The sequence below is a fragment of the Stegostoma tigrinum genome, chromosome 11 (assembly GCF_030684315.1).
Source record: "Stegostoma tigrinum isolate sSteTig4 chromosome 11, sSteTig4.hap1, whole genome shotgun sequence".
Lineage (NCBI taxonomy): Eukaryota > Metazoa > Chordata > Chondrichthyes > Orectolobiformes > Stegostomatidae > Stegostoma > Stegostoma tigrinum.
The window spans coordinates 16,862,880-16,890,381 of NC_081364.1; the positions used below are offsets into that span (position 1 = coordinate 16,862,880).

General features: G+C 41.3%; 1 protein-coding gene across 2 annotated transcripts in view; it reads right to left on the bottom strand.

Annotated features, from left to right (window-relative positions):
* The window catches only part of LOC125460536 (copine-9-like), a 428,858-nt gene that overhangs the window by 384,703 nt on the left and 16,653 nt on the right, over nt 1-27,502 (bottom strand). The window contains exon 2 of one of the 2 annotated variants that reach the window (XM_059649788.1): nt 20,264-20,390. In XM_059649788.1, the coding sequence (XP_059505771.1) occupies nt 20,264-20,390 (127 nt within the window). Of the gene's footprint in view, nt 1-16,676; nt 16,792-20,263; nt 20,391-27,502 lie in introns of those variants that run through there. The other variant, XM_059649789.1, reaches the window with a different exon arrangement.

The following is a 27,502-nucleotide window of genomic DNA, read 5'->3' on the forward strand; positions in this document are numbered from 1 at the left end:
AGATTTACTGGCATTAACACTAAAGGTTAATAAAAGCAAATTTGCACGAAGTTACAAAGTAGAGTTGGCAGGCCATCAAAAGATCAAACAACAGTATAAGTTTATTAATCTATTGAAGACAAGGAACAGTGACTACACATATTAATTTTACACTGTGTGGATTATATTTTAGTCCTCAATCATTAGTATAGATATATGTGTACTCTCGTGCTGAGACTTGTGCTCTCTTGCTGTAAAAGCTGGATCTTATCACTTTAATGTCAATGTGTTGTTGTTACACAACAATAATTGAGAGATGGTGATTGTAAAACATCTACAATGTTGAATGTGACACAGGATCTGACCATTTAATAGCATCATGCAACAAAATCTTTCATAGCTGAAGATGTTTCATCTGCATTCCTTAACAGTTTGCAAGCTATTATACAGCAACAGCTTTTTCTTATTCTCAAAAACAAAACATGATGAATAGTTCATTTTTCAGCAAACTGGTAACACGGGTTGAAGGGCATCTCTTGCTCGCAGTGATTAGTAATCTTAATTCATTCAGTGGCCTGGATCTGTGACACTAAGTCCACCTGCATCAAGCAATACAAATTATTGCTACTGTCCCTTGGCATGCCTGCCTCGTCAGTCCACATCAGTCTATAATTCCAAACTATCAGATTTCACCCAACCCTAACTTGCCAGTACAGTATCTGCAGTCTCCCTATTTCAGCTCATCTCTGCCTATTTCATTTCCTATCAATCCAATCTATCCGCTTCACGTTAAATTTAACTCTTTGAACTCGGGCTTTGGAGTCAATCTAGTTTATAGTTTTGTGCTGTGTAAAGTTTTGCTTATTAATCAAAATTTTCTGCATCCAACATGTGTTGTAATGGCTATCAATTTGACACCCATTGTGGGCTGCTCATTATCATGTGTATGTGGAAGAAACTGCATTTTGTTGAAAACCAGATTTCATAATTGTCTCAAAGTGACATGTTTACCATTAGTCTTATTGCTGGATAAAAAGTTATTTTGGAGCTTTGGTTTGATGCTGATAATGAGACACTTACACTAAACTCACTGTAGAATCTAAGAAGCAGCTTCATAAGAACAGCACTTTAGCAAAGGATCACCCCATTTGGCTTACCCCATTTAAACTAATATTTTCATTATTAATATGTGGATAATATTAATATCAATAAACATTTATCATAATGATTGTCCTTTATTATTAATACTATTGTTAAAGCCACTTTGCGAACATTGGAACCAAAACAAGACTGTTCTTTGTGTACATTGGATTATATCAATACTTACATCAAAGACCCTTCAGGTTTTTATGCTTTGATTTCTAGCCTGTGCTCTAATGGATATCAGCATTAAACAAATGAATTATTTATTCTTTTTTAAAAATTTCTTTCTTTATTAATGGTGATAAAAGGTGAAGGTAGGATGTAATGTTACTCTCATACATTATCAGTGCTTCATGGGAACATATTATTCATAAATATCCACTAATAAATTAAAGAGACAGCTTCTTACATCTCAACGTTTTGTTGAAAGAACAAAGAACAATACAGCAGCGGAACAGGCCCTTCAGCCCACCAAGACTTTCTGCCACATTTTGCCCTTCCATACTAAAACTGTCTTCACTTACAGGATCAGAATCCTTCTATTCCCTTCCCATACAATTATTTGTCTTAGTCAGAAATCACACAACACCAAGTCATAGCCCAACAGGTTTATTTGAAAATATAAGCTTTCAGAGTGTCACTCCTTCTTCAGGTGTTTGTGAGAGAGGTAGTATTAGACACAGAATTTATAAGTAAAAGACCAAAGGTTCACACCATTGATGAGGATGTACTAAAGAAACCTAAAATGCTGTTAAATCTTTAATCAGTTAGAAAGTTTTAATTAATTAATATGTTAGGTTTGTTTAGTACATCCTCACCAGTGGTGTGACCCTTTGATCTTATACTTATAAACTCTGGCTCTGATACTACCTCTCTCACGAATACCTGAAGAAGGACTGAGGCCCTGAAAGCTTGTGTTTTCAAATAAATCTGTTGGGCTATAACCTGGTGTTGTGTGATTTCTGACTTTGTCCGCCCCAGTCCAACACCGGCTGCTCCACAACATGTATTTGTTTTGTACATGCACGCATGTATGCTTTTTGAAGTGCAGTTCATCATGCAATAACCTGACTGCAAGTTTCTGCAAGGCAGCTGAAGAATTATTAGTTTTATTGGACAACAGGCACGGGCCAACGCTAAGGATGTTCAGGTTAGTCACAGCTTGAAATAGACACAGAAAGATGCTACCTCTATTTGTAGTCAATCAGCATCCTCTGACAACATCAGAAGAGCATGAGCTGCCATGCCAGTGTGAAGATTGTGCCATTTATGCAGCTAACCATCCTTGAGCAAAGATATCCTTCGGTGGTGTGATAGAAACATAAACTCATCTTCCATTGCTTCATTCTCAGTCCTGCACGAAAAGGAAGTTATTACACCCTCTGCCCAGTGGAGCTCTGACTGAGGTAGCTAATTTAGGAATGAAATTTCTCCTGGTGGTAATTTTAATGAAATCTTACTTTTGGTTTTGTAATATTTTGTTAGGAATCATTTTATCCTTTGGATGGAATTATAAGAGCAGTTTCATGTTGTGATATCACACCCTTTAGGAATTAGGCTAGAATGGTTGAGATTTTACTTTCAATACCTCAAATTAGCTTGGCAAACTTTCATCTCAACAGTCTTTGCTAGATTGGGGTCCAGATCTCAGAAGTGAAGGAATAGTAAGTGTGACCACAATCTACCAATTCTACAGGGACATGTGGCACTTGTGAGCTCTCCCCCAAGCCGTCAAACCAATAGATTATGGGATCATTCTTCACATTCCACAATTAAAATGCCAAGTCAGAGATCCATCTCAATCTCGTCCTGAGGTCCCCAGCATCACTCCACACTTTTCAATAATTAAGTAGTGGACAAGTGCATTCATTGACATGCATCACAATTGTACAATATGTTGCAAAATTGCACCTGCACCTTCAAATGCAAACTCCATGCTGTCATCTTGGAGGCAGGTGCTTGGAAGTAAGTCTAAAGCTGTGACCACTATTGCCCCCATAACGATGAATGGCTAAGAGAAATTCCTTGCAGCTCACCTGTAATATCTTTTACCATCCAAAGCTAAACAACAACAGTTTGCATCAATCTGGCACCATTCTCACAGGAAAACATCCCAGGGCACTTCACAACAGAACAATCAGGCAAAATTGGACACCGTCACAAAGGGAGCAATTTGAGCAGGTTACCAAAAGCTGAGTCAAACATAAGGGTGGCACAGTGGCTCAGTGGTTAGCACTGCTGCCTCATAGCCCCAGGGCCAGGGGTATGATTCCACCCTTGGACACTGTTTGAGCATTCTACCTGTTTCTGCATGGGTTTCCTCCCCATAGTCCAAAGATGTGCAGGTTAGGTAGATTGGCCAAGGGAAATTCAGGATAGAGTGGTGTGGGCTCAATGGGCCAAACAGCCTACTTCCACATGGTAGGGATTCTATGATAAGTAGATTACAGGCTACAAAGTACTCACCTTCAACATAAAACCCTCTCTCTTTTTCCAAGAACAAGACTGAGTTCAACGGCGAAAGTGGTACAGGAGTGCACAACTTTGTTTGATCTTACATGTTAATTCAAATCGCATGGTGACCAGCCTCATGGTGACATTTACAGGCATTTTCATCAAGAATTGCATTAAATGTTATTGACTTGGGTTACTTTGGAGAGTCATGCGTGAATTCTTCCACTAACCTAATTTTCAAGTCAATGGTCTGCAAAGAACATTCCTTGGGAATATAGCTGTTTTCATCATCAAGCTAAACATGGGGAAATATGAAATCTTGGCAGCTGCCTTGTAAGATGAATTTACTTCACTGACTCATGTATGACATCAAGGTTTGATTATATTGTCCCAGCAAGTCTTAGGCTGCAATTGAATGTTGTCATAATTACACTCATTGGAAATAAAACAGATCTTCCTGATTAGTGTCTCATGCCCTCAAGCCTTTCCCTTCATTTCCCATCCCTTTTCATGTTATTACATCTTTGTTTCTATCATGTTCTCATTACATCTTTAAATGTTGCTTGGTATATTTTCAATTGCAGGGGCTTTGGTTGCAGAAGTGATTTCACTGACAATCTCAACAAGATTGTTTCAGATGCATGAAAGTTGGTCCACCAAAATTGCTGGCCCAATATTGCTTCCTAGTGAAGTAAGCTGCTCTTGCAATTTTGAACTTGCATCACTGTTCCACATGGGCTTCCAGGGTTTGTCCATTTGCTACCATCAATAATGTCAAACCTTTTGCAAAGTGGATTCCTGCAACTGAATGGCGTGGAATCCACCCTGTGCAAACTGTCGCAAGTGTGATTAGCCTGCAATCATTGGAAGCAGAATGGGAAGGGGAGCAAATAGCTAAGAAAAACAAGCAATGTTTGACTCTTTTGAGCTTACTCCAAATTGGGTATCCCAGGAATGATTTCCAAAGAAGTAGCCAGCTACAGTTCATTGTCAACAGCAAGCTGCTGAGAAAGATCTGTTACTGCAGTCTGTCATGAGCCACTGTTTATGCAGCAGGCAACCACATCTGGTAATGCTGACCTTCAGGTGCCATCCAGAAGAAGCAAGAGGCTGGGTATAAAGTGAACATGAGCATGCTCTTTGGGAAGTACAATGTTAAGAAAGAGTAAAAGCAAAATCCTACAAACGCTGGTGATCTGAAGTAAAAACAGGAAGTGTTAGACACACTCAACAGGTCTGGCAGTATCTGTGGAGAGAGGAGTAGAGTTAACGGTTCTGCAAAAAAGTTGTATTGGACTCAAAACATTAACACTGTTTTTCTCTCTACAGATGCTGGCAGACCTGATGAGTTTCAGCACTTCCTGTTTTTATTTTACTCAAGGAAAAGTAGATTGGCTTGTCTCCATTTTCTTTAAACCATAATATACACAATATCTATGGGGAGGAAACCCATGCAGAAACAGGTAGAATGCTCAAACTGCACATAGACAGTGTCCAAGGGTGGAATCATACCCCTGGCCCTGGGGCTATGAGGCAGCAGTGCTAACCACTGAGCCACTGTGCCACCCTTATGTTTGACTCAGCTTTTGGTAACCTGCTCAAATTGCTCCCTTTGTGACGGTGTCCAATTTTGCCTGATTGTTCTGTTGTGAAGTGCCCTGGGATGTTTTCCTGTGAGAATGGTGCCAGATTGATGCAAACTGTTGTTGTATAGCTTTGGATGGTAAAAGATATTACAGGTGAGCTGCAAGGAGTTTCTCTTAGCCATTCATCATTATGGGGGCAATAGTGGTCACAGCTTTAGACTTACTTCCAAGCACCTGCCTCCAAGATGACAGCATGGAGTTTGCATTTGAAGGTGCAGGTGCAATTTTGCAACATATTGTACAATTGTGATGCATGTCAATGAATGCACTTGTCCACTACTTAATTATTGAAAAGTGTGGAGTGATGCTGGGGACCTCAGGACGAGATTGAGATGGATCTCTAAGTTGACATTTTAAATGTGGGGTGTTTGTTATGTATGGAGGCTACAGCCATGATACACCACAATGACGCTGCTATCTTAGTTCGGGTGTTGATGATTGGCATGGAAATGTGTGGCACAAAGACATAATGTGCTGTTATTTTGTAAGACTGGCAGCAGTCTACAGGAGCGTTCCTTTACCTGAATAGGGTGAGAAGGAATGAACGGTGTTGATGATAGATATTGTTTCACTGAAGCTTAAACATGAGTGTAGACATTAATTATGATGTTGTTAGCAGTAAATGTTGCCTCTGTTCTATCTAGTAGTCCACTTTTCCCATGATAACATCATGCAAGAGTATGCCCTGGGAAATGTTAAGCCAGCTCCTAAACAGTTAAGGGTCAGCCAGAGCTCAGTGGGTTGCATATTGCACATGCAACAGCAGTTCATGGGTTCATGTCATGTGCCAGACATTGGAGTACAAATATCTCAGCTGATAATCCTGCACACTGTCTGAGGTGTTCTTCCAGATAGGGTACCGAACCAAGAATATTCTCTCAGGAGAGAATATTCCATGGTACTATTTGGAAACAAAGCAGTGTAGTTACCTCCAGTGCCATGGCCAGCATTTTCCTTTCATCAACATTATGTTAAAAAGAAAATTACTATCTAGTCATTGCTATACATAGGTACTTGTTGTGTTTAAATTGGTTGTCCTACATGAGGGCAGAGACTCGACCTTTTTTTTAGAAACCTTGACTATGGATGGAGTACACCAAATGTGGGTCTGAAATTTTGCCAGTTTTTATTTGCCCCTGTGAAGAGCAAATCCCACTATTTATGAGAAAGATAGCGACCAAAGAACCAATGAAAAGTGCATTTCAGTTGTGGAAATCTGTATTAGGGGCTCCTCAGTTGATCATGGCAGCTTCTTCACCTCATGTCATTCAGTCTAATTTGCCCTGTGTAAATTAGCCATATACATCCAGCAAACTCGTAGCTGCTTCTCCATTGGCTCCCTGACTTATGCAAATAAGGACACCAATGCTTAACTCAAGAACACAAAGAAACGCAAAGTTTGCTCCAACAAATAGAAAACTGAATAAAGGTGTGAAGAAATTATCAATTGGCAGTGAAAACTGATTCTGTGGAAACAGCTATTCCATTCTGCTAAAATAAGAATAAAATAATAAGATTTATCCAATGGTTGCTTCTTTTGTTTGTACTGTACAGTGAAATACTATTTGCCAAGGTACTGCTTCATTATTGTACAAATTTCACCACATCATAGTTAATCAGGGTTCCTTTCAGTTATTAGACCGTCTTAGTGCCTCAAATAAATGTAAATACAGTATTGTAAATGTAACAGAAGCCTTTGGTTTGTTTGAATAGAATCAATCCAATGTTCATTTATTTCCTTGATATGTTATTGTACAGAGTCTAACTGCATTTGTGACTATGTATATGTACAGATATTTTTTATGAATAAGGTATATTTCTGTCCTAAAAAAATCAACCTAGTTGTCATGGACTCTCGTCCACCTAGTTAATTTCCAAGTACAACTTCCTTGAAGGGAAAACAGCACTAAATGTTTCCCCATTGCCCATTTCAAAAATCATCAAGCAAATACTTCAGCAACCGTGACATTACAATCCCATCATTGATGCCATCAGCTTGTGGATGCGTTCCACCAATGCTGAGGCCCCTCGCCTACTCAAGGCAGCTGTGCAGGAATGGAACAAGGGATGCAACATAAAACAGCCTTACACACACATCTTATAACCCCCACCCCCAACACTGCACACACTGAGCTGACAAGGAACGAGGAAAGAATTGTTTGCTCACCATCGAGTAGGTATTGCAGCCTGTACAAATAAAGCATCAGACAAATGATCTTTGTAGCAAAGTGTTCACCCTACTTAGGCACTGCAGTAACTCTTCAGGGTATGACTCAAAATAGACCATGTACTAGCATTTTGATAGAATAAGATTTATACTTTTCTTAACATAACATACTGTGTGTTTCCTGCATTATCAAGATTTCTCTCCTTGTCTTTTCAGCTTTAGTAGTGCCTACAAGATGAACATTAGTTTCTCAATAAATATGCATGTAGATAATAAACAGAGTATCAAAAATTTTTAGATGAAAAGATTTTCACTTAAAAACAGCTTGACAGCTTTCAGGACTTCAAGGGCTCATCTTGTGATTTCACACATTGCAAGTCCAGGTATATGCTGCCACTAATTAAAGCCTGATCCACTTTGGCAGTTAGAAAACAGTTAATGGCAATTCTCAATTTCTGATGTGCACTTTTGAGTGAAATACTGCCAGCAACAGAAGTTAGATAAATTATCTTTTTTTTTCATTCCTTTACCTGTTTTGATCTCTTAAGAAATAGCACAAAATAAAATGAAGGTAGTTACCACTCCTCACTGCCCACCCAGCCACAGAGTTTGTATGGTTCATGTTCAGATAACTATATACATTTGTGATGAGTTCCTGCTTTAGATTACTTACTGCCTGAATCAAAGTTAAATGTAGGTTGATGTTCAGAACACTCTGTGGCTTCTTGTCCTCCTCCTGTCTCACTTTCAGGCAGAAGTGATTCAATTCTTTTTCTTCCCCCTCAGACCTTGTAGACTGGGTTCAAAGAGGATTGCCTCACACTGATACAGAAGTTTGTTTGTTTAACCTGTTACATTGCTGCAAGGTCTGCAGCCATTGTCCTAAGTGTCACAGAATGAAAAGCAGAAGTAGTACAGAAATATACAGTACTTATCCTAACAACAGGCTACACTAGGAGTGTCAAAATAAAGTCTTTGATCCACATGCAGCTCCTGAGTACAGGCAAGTCAAGTATTTTAAGTCCACCGAGCACAGTTTTATTCATGTTTAAAGCTCTTTGGACTTTGTGGACCTTGAGGTTTTGAAAAGGTTTTTCTGCTAGTGAATGAATCCTGAACCTGTTAGAATGTACTTTCAAATAAATACTGTCTTTCTTTTGTCCTGTCCTTGTTGAGGAGACTTGGACTGGGGACTTTTGTTGTATTGCTCCAATATTATACATAAGGACAGAAGAAATATGAGCAGAAGCAGGCCATTCAGCCTTGCAAGCCTGGCCTGTCAACAACAACATGGCCAATCTATCATAGGCTTCAAACCTTCTTTTGTCCAACAGTATAGGTGTCAATTCCCTGATATTTTTTTAAAAAGTCTGTCTATTGTCTCTTTAATACTTTCAGTGATTGAGCCTCGACAAGTATCTAGGCTAGAGAATTCCAGTTATTCACTACCCTCTGGGAGACAAAATTCCTTCACATCTCTGTGTTCTCTGGTTTACTACCGGTGCCACGAGATAGCGAGGTGAGGAACAGGGAGCGGGCGCAGCTGAACACGTGGCTACGCAGCTGGTGTAGGAGGGAGGGTTTCAGATATGTTGATAATTGGGATGCCTTCTGGGGAAGGTGGGACCTGTACAAGAAGGATGGGTTGCATCTGAACTGGAAGGGGACCAATGTCCTGGGTGGAAGGTTTGCTCGAGTAGTTCGAGAGGGTTTAAACTAGTATGGCAGGGGGGTGGGAACCTGAGCTGTATACCAGAGGTGAGCGTTGATGCAGGTGAGGCAGTAGCAAGAGGTAGACCAGCTAGTGGGAAGGATTTTCCTGGGAAGGAACCAAGGGATCGGTTAAAGTGTGTTTGCTTTAATGCAAGGAGTATCAGGAATAAAAGTGATGAACTTAGAGCATGGATCAGTACCTGGTGCTATGATGTTGTGGCCATAACAGAGACATGGGTTTCTCATGGGCTGGAATGGTTGCTGGATATTCCAGGGTTTAGAACATTTAAAAAGAATAGGGAGGGGGGAAAAAGAGGAGGGGGTGTAGCACTACTAATCAGAGAGGGTATCACAGCTACAGAAGCTTCCATTGTCGAGGAAGATCTGCCTACTGAGTCAGTATGGGTGGAAATTAGGAACAGCAAGGGAGTAGTCACCTCGTTAGGGGTTTACTACAGGCCCCCCAATAGCAGCAGGGAGATTGTAGAAAGCATAGGTCGACAGATTTTGGAAAAGTGTGGACGCAGTAGGGTTGTTGTAATGGGTGACTTTAACTTTCCTAATATTGATTGGAACCTCCTTCGAGCAGAAGATTTGAATGGAGCTGTTTTTGTAAGGTGTGTTCAGGAGGGTTTCCTAACGCAGTACGTTGACAGGCCGACGAGGGGAGAGGCCATTCTAGACTTGGTGCTCGGAAACGAGCCGGGGCAGGTATCAGATCTTGTGGTGGGAGAGCATTTTGGTGATAGTGACCATAACACTCTCTCATTCTACATAGCTATGGAGAAGGAGAGGATTAGGCAGAATGGGAGGATATTTAATTGGGGAAGAGGAAACTATGATGCGATTAGACACGAGTTAGGAAGCATGGACTGGGAGCAGTTGTTCCATGGTAAGGGAACTATAGACATGTGGAGATGGTTTAAGGAACAGTTGTTGGGAGTGATGAGTAAATATGTCCCTCTGAGACAGGCAAGACGGGGTAAGATAAAGGAACCTTGGATGACGAGAGCGGTGGAGCTTCTAGTGAAAAGGAAGAAGGTAGCTTACATAAGGTGGAGGAAGCTAGGGTCAAGTTCAGCTAGAGAGGATTACATGCAGGCAAGGAAGGAGCTCAAAAATGGTCTGAGGAGAGCCAGGAGGGGGCACGAGAAAGGCTTGGCAGAAGGAATCCGGGAAAACACAAAGGCATTTTACACTTACGTGAGGAATAAGAGAATGGTCAAAGAAAGAGTAGGGCCGATCAGGGATAGCATAGGGAACTTGTGTGTGGAGCCTGAGGAGGTAGGGGAAGCCCTAAATGAGTTTTTTGCTTCTGTCTTTACGAAAGAAACGACCTGTGTAGTGAATGAAACCTTTGAAGAGCAGGTGTGCATGCTGGAATGGATAGAGATAGAGGAAGCTGATGTACTGAAAATTTTGTCAAACATTAAGATTGACAAGTCGCCAGGCCCGGATCAGATTTGTCCTCGGCTGCTTTGGGAAGCGAGAAATGCAATTGCTTCGCCACTTGCGAAGATCTTTGCATCCTCGCTCTCCACTGGAGTCGTACCTGAGGACTGGAGAGAGGCAAATGTAATTCCTCTCTTCAAGAAAGGAAATAGGGAAATCCCCGGCAATTATAGACCGGTAAGTCTCACGTCTGTCGTCTGCAAGGTGTTAGAAAGGATTCTGAGGGATAAGATTTATGACCATCTGGAAGAGCATGGCTTGATCAAATACAGTCAACACGGCTTTGTGAGGGGTAGGTCATGCCTTACAAACCTTATCGAGTTTTTTGAGGATGTGACTAGTAAGGTTGATGAGGGTCAAGCTGTGGATGTGGTGTATATGGACTTCAGTAAGGCATTTGATAAGGTTCCCCATGGAAGGCTCATTCAGAAGGTCAGGAGGAATGGGATACAGGGGAACTTAGCTGCTTGGATACAGAATTGGCTGGCCAACAGAAGACAGCGAGTGGTAGTAGAAGGAAAATATTCTGCCTGGAAGTCAGTGGTGAGTGGGGTTCCACAGGGCTCTGTCCTTGGGCCTCTACTGTTTGTAATTTTTATTAATGACTTGGACGAGGGAATTGAAGGATGGGTCAGCAAGTTTGCAGACGACACAAAGGTCGGAGGTGTCGTTGACAGTGTAGAGGGCTGTTGTAGGCTGCAGCGGGACATTGACAGGATGCAGAGATGGGCTGAGAGGTGGCAGATGGAGTTCAACCTGGATAAATGCGAGGTGATGCATTTTGGAAGGTCGAATTTGAAAACTGAGTACAGGATTAAGGATAGGATTCTTGGCAGCGTGGAGGAACAGAGGGATCTTGGTGTGCAGATACATAGATCCCTTAAAATGGCCACCCAAGTGGACAGGGTTGTTAAGAAAGCATATGGTGTTTTGGCTTTCATTAACAGGGGGATTGAGTTTAAGAGTCGTGAGATCTTGTTGCAGCTCTATAAAACTTTGGTTAGACCGCACTTGGAATACTGCGTCCAGTTCTGGGCGCCCTATTATAGGAAAGATGTGGATGCTTTGGAGAGGGTTCAGAGGAGGTTTACCAGGATGCTGCCTGGACTGGAGGGCTTATCTTATGAAGAGAGGTTGACTGAGCTCGGTCTCTTTTCATTGGAGAAAAGGAGGAGGAGAGGGGACCTAATTGAGGTATACAAGATAATGAGAGGCATAGATAGAGTCGATAGCCAGAGACTATTTCCCAGGGCAGAAATGGCTAGCACGAGGGGTCATAGTTTTAAGCTGGTTGGTGGAAAGTATAGAGGGGATGTCAGAGGCAGGTTCTTTACGCAGAGAGTTGTGAGAGCATGGAATGCGTTGCCAGCAGCAGTTGTGGAAGCAAGGTCATTGGGGTCATTTAAGAGACTGCTGGACATGCATATGGTCACAGAAATTTGAGGGTGCATCCATGAGGATCAATGGTCGGCACAACATTGTGGGCTGAAGGGCCTGTTCTGTGCTGTACTGTTCTATGTTCTATGTTCTATGTTCTATCTCAGTTTTAAATGAGTGTCTTCTTGTTCTGTAACTTCCACCCCCTAGTAAAAGAGTTCCCTGCTAGTAGAAACGTTTACTACATAAAGTACAGCATTGCCTTCTATAGGATGACAGACCAGGAAACTCTCCTGCTCTTACCACCTCTCATCAAAGATATGAAAAGGACTTTACAATGTCCTTTTATGACAATCAGTCTTTTGCCACATTAGGAACACAAATTTTGTGGTCAACAGGTCCTGGTACTGGACTCAACCATAGAACTTCTGACCCAGAAATAGGAATATCTTAAGACATCCTCAGCAAATAAACCCCAAATAATTGGAATGCAAGATTAAATGCTATGGAGTCAACTTTTACTACTCAATAGCAGATTGCAAACAGTGTTTTCAAACTGCCTGATCATGCTGACCCTCGGACTGTTCTATTTTAAGGGGTGGGCAGCATTACCATTTAAAATTTGATCTGCAAACCTTGAACGAGTTTCCTGAAGTAACTCATTAGCTCCAGAATGGTGCAATGCGAGGGCTGAGATTACATGGAAGTGGTGGGTGGAAAGTAGTTAGGAGAGAGGTTGTCAGACTTCTGAGCTCTGACCAGGCTCTATCTCTGGTATCCTTGGCTTAAAAATCTCCAGCTCTCTATGTTTCCCTACTTCTTTCAGTTGCTGTTAAAATCTGCCACACATTGATTAGTGTCAACTTATAAAAAGTTTTTTTTTACTTGTTTCTGCATTAAACTTTGTTTGATAATACTTCTCTGCAGAATCTTGGGATGGTTTATTGCTGCAATGGTGCTATATAAATGCAGTTGTTGATGTGTGAATACAGCATATGAAATACAAGTGAAAATCAAATTGCTCAATTTTGCTATTGCTTCCAAACTCACAAGCCATAATAAATACTAACTTTTATCAGACATACAGCAAGAAGCAACTGGTCAAAGCATTTCATCCAAGTTCATTTCAGGTCTTGTCTCCACAAGACAACAGACACAAAACGTCCAAGGGTCAAGGTCCCTTGAAATTTTGCTTGAAGATTATGTCCATCAGATTCTCCAGCACTTACTTTGCCTTGGAATTGCAAGGAGGTGAAAACTCCCACAATTTAATTAAGCACAGTGGGTGCTCTCACTACAAGATGCACAACTCCTGCATCCACCACAACAGAGAAACTGAAAAGTCTACATCTGACACGATGGCCATCACCTCTCTGTGACACATGCCACCAAAATAATGCAGCATCAGATTGAAATTATTTTTACTGGAAGAGTGTTTATTTAGCAATGCAGAATTTTACATGGCAAATAACTTTAGGCCTTCTAATGCTTCCTGTTTTAACTTCTGTATTTTATAACAAATGGTTAGGACAGTTGCATTTATTTTGTTTCTGGGGGAGTACTTCAACACGAGCATAAAAATGGTTGAAGTAATGGCAGCAAATTCTGGAAAGACTGTATCATTATTCAAATTTGAAAGCAGGTCATGTATGAAAGTTCAAAATTCAAACATGCCTTTTTAAACAAAACTTTCACCAAATATTAATTAGTGTTAGAGATAATTGATTAAAAAGAGCAAATTAATTCTGCCTTTTCTTCATTTTAATAATATTTAGTCCTTACAGTAAAATCCCACATTATAAAGAAATGGTGCATACCCTTGATACTGAAATAAGAATTGCAATAAATTATAATCTAAGTCCTTTTATTTGCACACAATACTGAATTTAATCCTTGAGCCATGAGTTTGGCAATGTTTAAAGCTGTGCTTAGAAAATAAATGTTGGTTAAAAACTGAGAGCTGTAACCAGGTATACTTGTTTTAATCTCATGTGGAATCAATAAAAGGGGGGCTTTAAATATGACATCTGTAATTTGTTTCCTGAGAAATACCTATTTTTCAAGCATTCTACCTGTTCAATATAGTAGCTGCCAAGATGTAGAAGAGAGTTACATGCATTCTGACATTGCTTAGTTCAACCAGATATAATGTCAACCATTTACAGAGGAATCTGGTGAATGGAGATAAGACTTATTTTTATACAAAAAAATATAGAATAGGATTCTGGCTGCAATTGAAGTTGGCAATCGGATTCACAGCTGGAGACAATCAGCCATCATTCTGGTGCCAAAGAGACACGACAGCAGTAATTAAGATCAGTCATATGATCGACTCACTTTCTCTACAATACTTCCCTCTACAATGGCACGGCCATACATACAGCAACATTTAAAAACCAGGTGATTGCTACTCTGCCGCATATCAAAACTGTGTCTGTCTGCCCTACCACAGTGCATCAATGTTTGACTGTTTGACTCACAAGGCAGGATGAGGATGGAATGTAGAGGGACAGCCCAACACCAAAAACCAAAGCAACTTGCCCCCACACATGCGAGAGACCAACTGACTTATAACCTTCCAAACTATCTCAGATTTTCACTCCTGCAGTTTATGTGCACTAAGCTTTGTTTTAGTACCTCTGCTGGCCAGTCAATGAATTGCGTACCAGTTGGCTGCAAGTATTTCCCACCGATTCATTCTGCATGGCATTGTTCAACTAAGGCTTTCCTGTGCATTCACTTGACAGTGTGCTTTTTCCATGTATTGTTATTTACCACAATCTTAATGGTGAAGTGCATTCACTCTTCCTTCAACTGTCTGTCCTTCATCAAGTGTTCTAATAGCTCATGTGTCCCAATTCATCACACCCTCTTCATGTGGTGGATATACTCCATGTCCCAATATTGAGCGCCATCTATCTGCAAATGACAACCCCCATGTTCTATACTGTAAACTATCTAGATCCCAATGTGACACAATTTGCCAATTCTTTATAGTTGTTTCGGACATTGAAACACAGTGCTGGTATTTACTCGACATACTGTGATATGTCTACTCCACATGCGACTATTTATCAGTTCTTTGTCACTGTGAGATGTACTCAGTCCTTCTGTCACATTGCCATAAGATCTACTCATGGCCACATTTCTCACTTGCTCAAACTGAAGTGTACCCAGTCCTTGCAATAAAAGGTATTCTGTTCTTGTGTCAGTATCAGTTTCAGATTACCAAGTCCATACATTAGTATTTACCATGCCTTGAACAGAAAGCCTATTTGCCAAAATTTGATGAGGCTGAATGATCACAGAGAGATATATCAGCCTGGTTATGTGCTAGCATTTACCACCATCTGGTGATGACACTTAGCGCCTCCTGCTGGTGTTTTCAACCCAGTACTCACACACCAGGATTTATAGCATTTGCTAATTACGTGTTCCTGCTCTATGTGATGAAATTTGACTAGGACATACACATACTCTATATGCTACATGGTGTTGCCAAAATGGGGCTGGTCTATAAATCCACAATGCCTTCTCGGTGATCCCTGAATGTTGCAATGTCAGGGTAGACCTCAAAGTTTGAGGGAAGAAGAGGGAATGGGGACCACTATGATATTTGAGAGGGTGGTGATTTTTGAGAGAAGGTGGATGATATTTTAGGGGGTTGGATGATATTTGAGGGGCTGAATAATATTTGAGAGGTGTGGGTGATATCTGTGGGGGTGTTTGGATGTTATTCGAGGGGGAAGATATTGGGGGTGGATGATATTTGGGGGAGGTGGATGATATTTGACAGGGTTTGGTGATATCTAAGGTGGGTGGATGATATTTGAGGGGGTAAATGATATTTAAGGGGGGTGGATAATAGTTGATGGGGATAGATAACATTTGAGGGAGATGGATGATATTTAAAGGGGAGGTATATGGTATCTGAAGGATGAATGATATTTGAGGGGCAATGAATGGCATTTGAGAGGGTGGTAATATTTGAGAGAAGGTGGATGATATTTTAGGGGTTTGGATGACATTAGAGGGGCCGAATAATATTTGAGAGGTGTGGGTGACATTTGATGGGTGTTTGAATGTTATTGGAGGGAGAAGATATTGGAGGGTTCCATGATATTTGAGGGTGTGGATGATATTTGACGGGGTTTGGTGATATCTAGGGTGGGTGGATGACATTTGAGGGGAGGTAAATGATATCTGAGGGAACGTGAATGATATTTGACCGGGGGGAGGGGAGCGACAATCCCCAGAACCTCAACCACAAAACAAAAAGTAAACAGGAAGATTCCGAACGACACATTGGAGGCTCTGCACAGTCCGCCTGGAACCCATCTCCTTTCCCTGTACATTTTAACACATAACCTACAACCGGGTCAAAGCAAACAGAAAGGGAAAGGAATTTTAACAACTGAAATAGCGAGCTATCTGAAATCCCACGATGTTTCCTTTTATTTTCAAATAAAATCTCCCCACGGGTTTTGAACAGAATCCGTCACAAACTTGCACGTTCCCCTCGCAAGGTTCATCAGATCATTCTTTATCGTTCCTCTCTCTTTTAAAAAAAATCTTCCTTGTTGGAAAACGCAGTCGAAGCGAGCTTTGGAACTTCTGCCGAAGACTGGGAGCTAGCTGCTCACAGGTAGCGAGCAAGACTCCTGCTTCCCCGTTTCTTCAGCTCCCTCATTCCCCTCCTGCCTCATACCCCTCCCTCATTTCCTGCCCTGAGCCCCGTCCCTCACCTGCAGGACACGGTAATCTCGATCTTGGTAGCGGGGACACTGGCCTGAAGCGGATCGAAGTCTCCAATAGATGCCATTCTCTCTGTGTGTATCTGCTTGTTGCTGTCTCTCTCTCTCTCTCTCTGACTCTCCCCTCACTAACTCCCCCCTCTCTCAGACATACATGACATCACACGCCTGACCATTCCAGACTGTACTCCCACCTTTCACAAGATTTCACTTGTCATTTAGGAACCCCAAATCATTACCATGAGGAACTTTACAGAGGGGGACCCCCGTTGACAGTTTGGAAACATTGATCTCAGTGCCTTAAGGTGGAGCGAGTCAGTAAATGTCTTTTTATGAAGAGCATGTTTACAATTTAGTGCACATAATTCCACCTCTGCAAATCTTCATTCATTAATATTTATGCTTCTTTTTGCTTTGCACGTACGTGAATTTTTCACTTCCCCTGACGATCCAAAACTGAAAATGCCGTGTGGTGACTTTGTTGTTGCTGCTTGGCCGTTTAATTTGACCTCACACAGCGTGTTCAGCAATTTCCCAGTTATGCTCTCGACAGGAGCGCGAAATCAAAGCATTGTCTCTACAATAGCTCAGCGTATTCTTGTGTGTGAAGAAAATGTGTCACAGGTTAGTTACATCTCAGGAGCACTTAATTTAACAGCGAGTTGCGATATTGCTGTGTGCCATTTACGGGGAGTACGGGTGCCAGGGAGCAAGAAATGAGGCCAATTCACAATGAGGAATATCAAAAATAACATGGGTGGACTAAAGAATGCGTTACAGATCTCACCTGATCTAAGGACTGGAGCTGCTGTCTTTAACTCACTGCCTGATACTAGACATATCATATAAAGTATCCATTGAAGAACTTGTTAAAGCTAATTTGTTGCTGGGAATTGGAGTAACGCTTCAGTGAGGGAGTGTATTATAAGGGCACTGAACGTACCTGGGAGGTAGATCAATGCATTAGTCCTGGGAGTGCTGGTGCTGTTACACCTTGGGGCAACGTCTTTTTGTTCAGGGCTGTAGACGTGAGGAAGTGGGTTGAGAAATGCGATGCGAAGACACAAGGGACTGATTAGAGATGGATCGGTCTGGTTGTTGAGGCAAGAAACTGAAAGAGGCCGCAATAAATGACTAGGTCCAGATAATGACGATGAAAATGAATTTGTGATTTTCTACTCAGGGAGTACCGAGCACGTTGAAGAGCTAGCAAGAGGCGGAAATTGTCGAGGATGATACGTTGCTCAATGTAAGTGCTGAGGAAGAAAGCTAGCAAGGGTAAACAAAAGGGTGAAGGGCTCCAAAGGAGAAAGTGAAATGGGGGTGGGACCAATGTGAGGCGTGTGCTAAGAACACATCATCACAATTTTGACAGAACAACATTTGGTTTTATTCTTTTACATGATGTGGATATCACTGGCAAAACCAACATTTGTCATTCATCTCTAATTGCCCTTCAGAAATTGACGATGACAACATCCTTCAACCACCGCGGAGCTAGTGATGTAGGATCGTAGTACTTTGCCTCTGTAACAGTAAGCAGCGATATTTAGGGGGATGCCAAGATGGCATGTAACCTGGAGGTGAACCTCCAGTTGTTTCTGTTCTCATCCATCCCATTTCAGTTCTTGGCCTTCTGGGTAGGAATCACATGTTTGCAGGGTGTTGCCAAATTTGAGGGAGCCTTGGTGAGTTGCAACAGTGTATCTTGTGAATGGTGCACACTGCTGCCATTGTTCTTGCTGATGGAGCTTATGCACTTTTAAAGAGGAGAGTGGAATGCTAATGAATCAGGTTGTTCTATCCTGGATAACAAAGAGTGGAGCTGGATGAACACAGCAGGCCAAGCAGCGTCTTAGGAGCACAAAAGCTGATGTTTCGGGCCGAGACCTTTTCTTATGAAGGTCGCCCAAAATATCAGTTTTTGTGCTCCTAAGATGCTGCTTGGCCTGCTGTGTTCATCCAGCTCCACACTTTGTTATTTTGGATTCTCCAGCATCTGCAGTTCCCATTATCTCTGTCCTACCCTGGATGATGGCTTCTTGAGTGTTGATGGAGCTGCAACAGAAAATGGTGGGTGTGGCATTCTAACACATCCCTGATGACTTGTACCATGTACGGGCTTTGGGAAATCAGGAGTTGAATTATATAAAATCCTCACAGAGAGGAAACAGGCCATTCGGCCCAACAAGTCCATACCAATCCTCTGAAGAGCACTCCATCTGACTCATCTCCCCCAAATGATGAACCTAACCTACACATCCCTACACACCTTGGGTAATTTAGCATGGTCAATCCACCTAACTTGCATACCTTTGGGCTATGGAAGGAAATCAGAATACCTGGCAGTAACACATAGAGACACTGGAAGAACATGAAAACTCCACACAAACAATTGCCTGAGGCTGGGATTGAACCTGGGGCCCTGGTGCTGTGAAGCAGTAGTGCTAACCACTGAGCCACTGTGCTGCAGAATTCCCAATCTCTGACCTGCTCTTGTGGCCAAAATATAATAATATCTGTTGAATGGTGCATAGATAGAAGGCTTCAGTAAATGGAATGTGCTATAATTTGTAAGCCAAGTTTCATTAAAGACCATGAAGTCAATGTAGTCTTCCACAGTCAGGTTGTTTCTGGTAAGGCCTATGTCACAAGCTAATAGTCATTCTCGAGAGGGGCAATGATCAACACGGGGGATGAAAAATGAATTCCCAGTGGGTGTGATGGCTGAGAAGATCAGCAAGAGGCTAGGTTGGAGTAATTGGCTTTGCTGTTTGTAAAAATTCAGCTATCATTGTCTCATTGGGTTCTCTGGAAAGTTGTAGTATCTTTAAGTGAGGACACTGCTGATGGAGCTATGAAGGAAATCAATCACCAGTGCTGGTCATAAGAATGCTTTTGATTCATCTGGGAGGCAGATCAGCATATATTAAGAGAGGATTTGATGGATCTGTGGAGGAAATCAGTGTATCAATACAGAGAAATCAAAGCATATGAAGGCTTCAAAATGCAATTTCAATCATAAATGCTCAATTTTTTGGTAGTCTACTCTATCAGCCTGGTGCTAATTGTACCTTGATCACCCCCAATAATTAACTTCTTTCTCTATTATGGTAGATTATTCAAAATGTTATCACCCTTAGCACTTGGCTTAGCGGTGACTACTATATGAGAAGGTTTTGGACTTAAGTTCCACTTGAGTGCAAAATATTCAGTAACACTTCAGTGCAGATTGGAGGGGGCGAGATCTTGTCAGAGGTGCCATGTTTCAGCTGAGATGATAAATTGAAGCCCTGTCTGTCCTCTCAGGTTAGACCCAAAATATCCCATGGCTTTCAGAAAGCATGGGAATTCAAAAAGTACCCTTAATCAACATTTCCCCCTCAACCATCATCCCTGAAACAGATTATTTAATTATTACTTTTCTTTTAATGAGACCTAGCTTTCCTCAAATTTGCTTACCGTGTTTCGATAAATTCCAACATTTACTTCACATCAAAAACTATTTACTGCAAATATTCGTGTAAAGTAGAGTTTTTGAAACCAGTAAAATAAAGTGTAAATGTCGACTTACTCACAAGCAATATTTTCGAGAGGTTGAAATCCAAGCTCGTTCGTGGGAACTGCCAATGACAACGCAGCCCCGCTGGTTGCTGGCCATGGTGCTGAATTGAGCTGGGAACTGACGCCCTCGGCTTTCCGATTCTTAACAGTTAAATGAAAAAGAGAAATTGTGTTAAAAAAAAGTTAGACTGCTGCTGACAATCCCCCTTCTAAAACTCGCATAAAGTATATGAAAATCTAAGGACTTTGAGACTAAAAGTTAGGGTTCACTTATATACAAGATCAGCTATTTCTCAAGTAAACACAGTAATTGACTGCCAAATGTTTTAGGATTTCCGGAAGGGATGGAATGCACGAGGTAAAGTGACAATACTGCGGCTTTTGAAAGTTGCATGTTGTCCCGTTCCTTTAATGAAGAGACAGAGGTGTTGAACACTCTGCTCCAAAACCAGTAATCAACTTGTGAGTACTTGGGAACAAAAACAGGAGTTGTTGGGAATGCTCATCAGGTCTGGCAGCATCTATGAAGAAAAAATCAGAGTTAACATTTTAGGACGAAGGGTCACCGGACCTGAAACATTAATTCTGGCTTTTTTTCTTCACAAATGCTGCCTGACCAGCAACTTCTGTTTTTGTTCTTGACGTACAGTATCTACTGTTCTTTCAGTTTTCATTGTGAGGCCTTGGAGTATTTTTTAAAATTGGAACAATAGAAACAGCCTGAATTGGTGTGGCAAAGCTGCCACAGAACCAGGATTATAAAATGTGAGGCTGGATGAACACAGCAGGGCAAGCAGCAACTCAGAAGCACAAAAGCTGACGTTTCGGGCCGAGACCCTTCATCAGAGAGGGTCTAGGCCCAAAACGTCAGCTTTTGTGCTCCTGAGATGCTGCTTGGCCTGCTGTGTTCATCTAGCCTCACATTTTATTACCTTGGATTCTCCAGCATCTGCAGTTCCCATTATCACAGAACCAGGATTTCTTGTTTTAACTTTCAGTAGCAGTTGCATTCTAGCAGCTGGATGGTAAAGCTGTTATTCCTCTCTCTGTCAAAGCTAAAAGCTAGGGTTCTTTTCTGGCTGCTGGAATTGCATGTGAGATAATCTATTTTACTGAACTTGCTTTTGCCATGGGTGTGTTTATCGGGAGTTATTGTATTGGAACAATTAATTAGTAGTGATTAATATATCTATTATTTTCTTAAGCATTTTGATAGTTACAGTTAAGACTTTTTTATTTTCTGAATTTTAACTGTAGTGTAAAAATAATGTGTATTTTATTTCAAGACTGGTAGTTTGACCAATCAAATTGCATCTGGAATGAAACACCTAGCACTTGCCTTTAAAATGAAAAAAAGTTAGGTCCAGGCTACCTTCTGAATATATTTTGAGGGGATTTGGTCTGGTCCAAAACAATAAAAATGCAAGTTTTATCATATATGCTTCTTTTCCACGTACAATGCAATACCATTACATGTGTCAATGTTAAAATTAATTTACCATTTGCTCACCCAAATCCACAAGTATTCTATATCCTTCTGCAAACAGTTAACTGTAAGTTATCTTCCCATTGTTCCTTCTTGAAATGTCAACATTACATTTAACAAGTCTTTATTGATTTCCATATCTATGTAATTTAAGTAAATAACAAGATGGGAATCCTATAGTTCCTGTGACAGAGAAGCTCAGGATGCAGTTCCCACTGCTTCTGAGGTGAGTCATTTGAACAGGTTTATTAAAGGTACCTATAGCTCCTGTCAAAATCTCTATCTCAGTCCTTATCAGACTTTTTACAGAGGAGAGTGGGGTCAATTCTGGTGGGCTTCTGAGAGTGTTCAGTGTACAACTGCTGGGACCAGCGAGTCAGCCTGAATGGTGAAATAACTCTACAAAGGCCAATATCCCATCACCAAGTCACCCTTTATTTTCATGTGCTGTGTACAAGACATTGACCAAGCTAGCTCAGAGCCAGCTCCTAGAACAGAACCCCTGACAGTCCTGTTTATAATCTATCACCAGGTTAATAGTCCCAATCAGGGAACTCATATTCTATGTCCACCTGGCTGATCTCTTTCCAATCACTGCAAATAACTACTGGTAGTAAGCACATCATTGTAATTATCAGTTTGGAATCTTTGTGTTATAGTCAGTATTGCAGTAAAATCTCATACTATTTAAACCATACTGTTCAGAGAATGTATATTTAGAATGAAGGAGCGCAGGATGTGAGGTGAACACTGTAATTTAAACCAGAGGATTTATGCAGATGATTCAAAACAAAATTAATAATTCTTCTGTCTAACGTTAGGGTGATAAATTGAGGCAAAACGGTAAGTCTATTCTCAATATATACAAGTGTTAGTCCTGCTGATAAATGTATTCACCCCATGATTTTGGACTTCCAAGCAGCTATAGGGATATCAAATGGTCCCTTTGAGAAATCAATTCACCTTGTGCAAATCAGACATTGCATCTTTCCCTCATGTTTCTTCAGTAGCACTGATTAAAAGGTGAACAATAGGTTCATTTGTCAATTTAAAAAGAAATCATGGAAGAAAGAATATTCACTCCAACTCCACAAATTTGGCAATCTCAAAAACCACTGCACCCTCCCCCACATCCTGTGCTGATGGAATTACCAGAGCCATGGTGAGTTATTAGTGGAGATATAACTGCTCATTCTGAATATGTCAATGATGTTTGAGGTTCAGTTTTGGGTCAGCCCCAGGCCTCTGTGTTTGTATGTGCATTGTTCACATGTTGGCAAGTAATGCAGCCAGATTAATTTCAACCCAGTGGCCGAGAGTGGTGCTCAGTCCAAAAAGAGAAACAGGCAGCAGAAGGAAGTTGGTCAAACTAATTAAACCATCAACACAAAGTAATGAAAATGAGAGAATGGAAAGAAGTAAGACAACTGAAAGGTTGGAATAGCCAAGATTTGACTGACACAAATGAGTTCCTGGTGAGCAAAGCAGTCAGAATGAAAGAACCAGATATGTGACCTGACTGCAAGAAACTGTTTGCAATTATGTATTAGCTTAGTGGAATGTGGGGGGCAAATGTTATGTCTGACAGCAGTGGTTTCACATCTTCCTGATACTGTTCACCTAGCTCACATCATTGTGAAAAATTGACAGGAAAGGCGGGAGCTGAATGAATTTGCAAGGTAGGCGGAGGGAGAATTGACTTTGTAGAAGATATAACAGGTAATGAAATAAGGGGCAGTCTTCAACTGGAGAATAATTTTCCTTTTATCTGATCATGGGACTTGGGTATTGCTAGAAAGGCCAGCATCCATTAGCCATCCCTAATTATCCTTGAGGTGGTAGTGGTGAGATGCCTTCTTGATCTGCAGTAGTCCATGTGACGTAAGAGTACCCACAGTGTTGTTAGGAAGACAGCTTCATGATTTTGACCAAGTGCCAGTGAAGGATCAGTGATAAATTTCAAAGTCAGGATGATGTGTATCTTGGAAAGGAACTTGCAGCTGGTGGTGTCCACATGTATCCCCTCTACTTGCTCTTCTAAATAATACATGTGGTAATATAACAGGCACCCATAATTGAGAAAGAGGTCCAGAACCCCAGGCAAACAGAACAAAGAAAACCCTTCAGATTCATAAAATATGGATAAAAATATTTGAAAGCAATGTAAAAACTCAGTTGTTTGGCTGCTCTATGTTTTAAGGCACGTGTTTGCAAGAGGGTATTTGAATAGTATATAAGAATGCTTGGACGGATAAATGCAGACGTCATTATTATTGCCACTTCAGAAAAGGATGAGCTACCCATAGCTTTGAGCACAAACAGATGATCGAAATGTTACGTGATTCTGGAAAATATCCTTGGCTGTGTTTCATAGATTATGCAGGTCTAAGTCTCATTGTGAAGAAATGGCAACAAGATGGAAGTGTATCTTTTGCTTACACTGTGCACTGAGTTGCAGCTTAAAATTCTGGAAAGACATATTAATTCTTGCACTGAAATCTATTTGTTGTAACTATAAAATATCTATTCATGATGGTTGCAGAGGCAATAAAAGACAACATACATTTATGTTCTTTCCCCCCACAGTGATCGAGAACGCCCTTGGCCGTGTCTCTCGCATTTCCCGCAACACATCCCTCACACCCCGCCCCCGCCACAACCGCCCCAAGAGGATCCCCCTCGTTCTCACACACCACCCCACCAACCTCCGGATACAACGCATCATCCTCCGACACTTCCGCCATCTACAATCCGACCCCACCACCCAAGACATTTTTCCATCCCCACCCCTGTCTGCTTTCCGGAGAGAGCGCTCTCTCCGTGACTCCCTTGTTCGCTCCACACTGCCCTCCAACCCCACCACACCCGGCACCTTCCCCTGCAACTGCAGGAAATGCTACACTTGCCCCCACACCTCCTCCCTCACTCCTATCCCAGGCCCCAAGATGACATTCCACATTAAGCAGACGTTCACCTGCACATCTGCCAATGTGGTATACTGCTTCCACTGTATCCGGTGTGGCTTCCTCTACATTGGGGAAACCAAGCGGAGGCTTGGGGGCTGCTTTGCAGAACACCTCCGCTCGGTTCGTAACAGACAACTGCACCGCCCAGTCGCAAACCATTTCCACTCCGCCTCCCATTCTTTAGATGACATGTCCATCATGGGCCTCCTGCAGTGCCACAATGATGCCACCCGAAGGTTGCAGGAACAGGAACTCATATTCCGCTTGGGAACCCTGCAGCCTAATGGTATCAATGTGGACTTCTCGAGCTTCAAAATCTCCCCTTCCCCCACCGCATCCCTAAACCAGCCCAGTACGCCCCCTCCCCCCACTGCACCACACAACCAGCCCAGCTCTTCCCCTCCACCCACTGCATCCCCAAACCAGCCCAACCTGTCTCTGCCTCCCTAACCTGTTCTTCCTCCCACCCATCCCTTCCTCCCACCCCAAGCCGCACCCCCATCTCCTACCTACTAACGTCATCCCACCTCCTTGACCTGTCCATCTTCCCTGGACTGACCTATCCCCTCCCTACCTCCCCACCTATACTCTCTCCACCTATCTTCTTTTCTCTCCATCTTCGGTCCGCCTCCCCCTCGCTCCCTATTTATTGCAGAACCCTCACCCCATCCCCCTCTCTGATGAAGGGTCTAGGCCCGAAATGTCAGCTTTTGTGCTCCTGAGATGCTGCTTGGTCTGCTGTGTTCATCCAGCCTCACATTTTATTATCATACATTTATTTGTTCATGTGATATTGAAGTTGTCCCACTATATATGCAAATAGTTCATAGATGAGTGCCTATAGATTGCAAAGGGGAGAATCAAAGTTAACATTAATTGTCTTCACCTCAGTCCTGCTGAAAACACCAAACTTTGATTCTAGTTTTCAGTACTCAAATAAATGGTGTACATGTTATCTCAACAAAAGCCTGTTGAGTTTTAAAGAAAGTCATAGAATATAGAACACTTTCATTATTACTGTTAGTATCTTCAACTTTCCCTTCTTCATTATTGTCAGGCATGGAACATGAAAGTTATGAGCTTCATCAGTACTTTTCCCATAAATCAAAGTTCTGAAAAAGTTTAAAGCATTTTGTCCTGAAGGCCTCACATAGAAGGTACTGTTCGATTCTCCAAACAAATAAAGCGTTGTTTTTAATCTCATAAAACATTAATAACCCAATATAACAGCATGTATTTCCTACCTTTTCAGCAAGCTAAGGGTTCTCGTGGAAATGTAATGTTCATGTTTATTCACCAAGGAAGGGTTAGTGCACTGTAACTGTGGGGAGTTTTTACATATTTAGAAGAGTTAGGATTTAACACTGATTTTATAAATTTTCTGTTTCTAAAGGGCAGGTGGTACTCTTTGGAGAAATAATGAAATGTCATTTTTATTTGCTGGTGTAAGATTAGAACTCCAGCTGTAGATATTTTCATCTTCCAACTAGATTATGGATCACACAGATTTTGTTTATCCACATTTTCTCTTTCTTTCAGCAGAAGAAGGGTTGCACAAAATGTAACATGGAGTTCCCTTTTATTCAGCAGGGTAAGGGTTACACACTATCTAACTGCATGGAGTTCCTGTTTATTCAGCAGGGTAAGGGTGACCTATTATTTCTGATCTCAAGAGGGCTGCAGTATTAAATGGCAATTCCTGCAAGCAGAAAATAAATGAGCAGAAACCATACTCTGAACTACAGCAACACAAGCACATTTTTTTTTAAAAAAGGCTATTAGATTCTATATTTTCACTGATTAGAGCAATATAAAATAATTTCACTGGGTCCTTAAATTTAGGCAGCTGCGTTTCCAAAGAATGACAGACAGTCAACAATGGGGATACCACAGGACCCATGTAACTATTTAATTTACAGAATATGCAGCTCCAAACCAATAGAATCCATCTTGTTGGTATGATGCTAATTCATTAACTGAACAGTTTACAGTTATTTACCCACTCCAATATAAAGGCATTTTGCTCTGCGATCTAACCTTGAGGTAAATCATTCCCAATTAAAACTCAATCTCTCAGGCTTTGGATGCAAATGACTTCCTCTTTCATAACACCTACACAACACATCAAGACTCTAAAGATTACAGATTACTGAGCCAGAATCCACTTGCACATCAGGGAATCAAACAGAAACGTGTACGGACCAGAGCACTGTGCCAGTAACTGTTGATGCCCTAGTGTACTGCGCCTGAACAGAAACGTTTTCATAATACAGAAGCCATTTCTCAGCATATTCTGCCTCTGTTTAAATGTGTGGAGGTAACACCACAGCAAAAGCATAAATAGGTTTATTGACTTAAAATACTAAAAAAATGTTTACAATATATTTACATTTTAGTGCCACATTGTATATCTGGAAACTTGCTATTCATTTTGGTAAATGATTGTTTAGACCAAATGCAAACTTTTAACTAAAAGTAGGATGAAAGAAAATTGATGCAGCTTATGCAATAGATTCACTATAAATGGATTTGCAAAGTGTTTGCTTAGATACTACTGTAAAAACAATTGTGAAAAGCAGAAAATGTATTGCGATGTTAGTGAGGGGAAAGGAAAAGCCTAGTGTCATAGGGTATTTCTTGGACTAGATGGATGGAGTCATTGGTGCTCCACAAAAGTTTGTTGGGATTGCCTTTAATTGCTATCTACATAAGCACTGAAGAATTGACAGAATATAGCATAGAAAATTATTGACGAAAGCAAACTGGACTACATGGTAATTTGTGATGAGGTCTGTGATTAA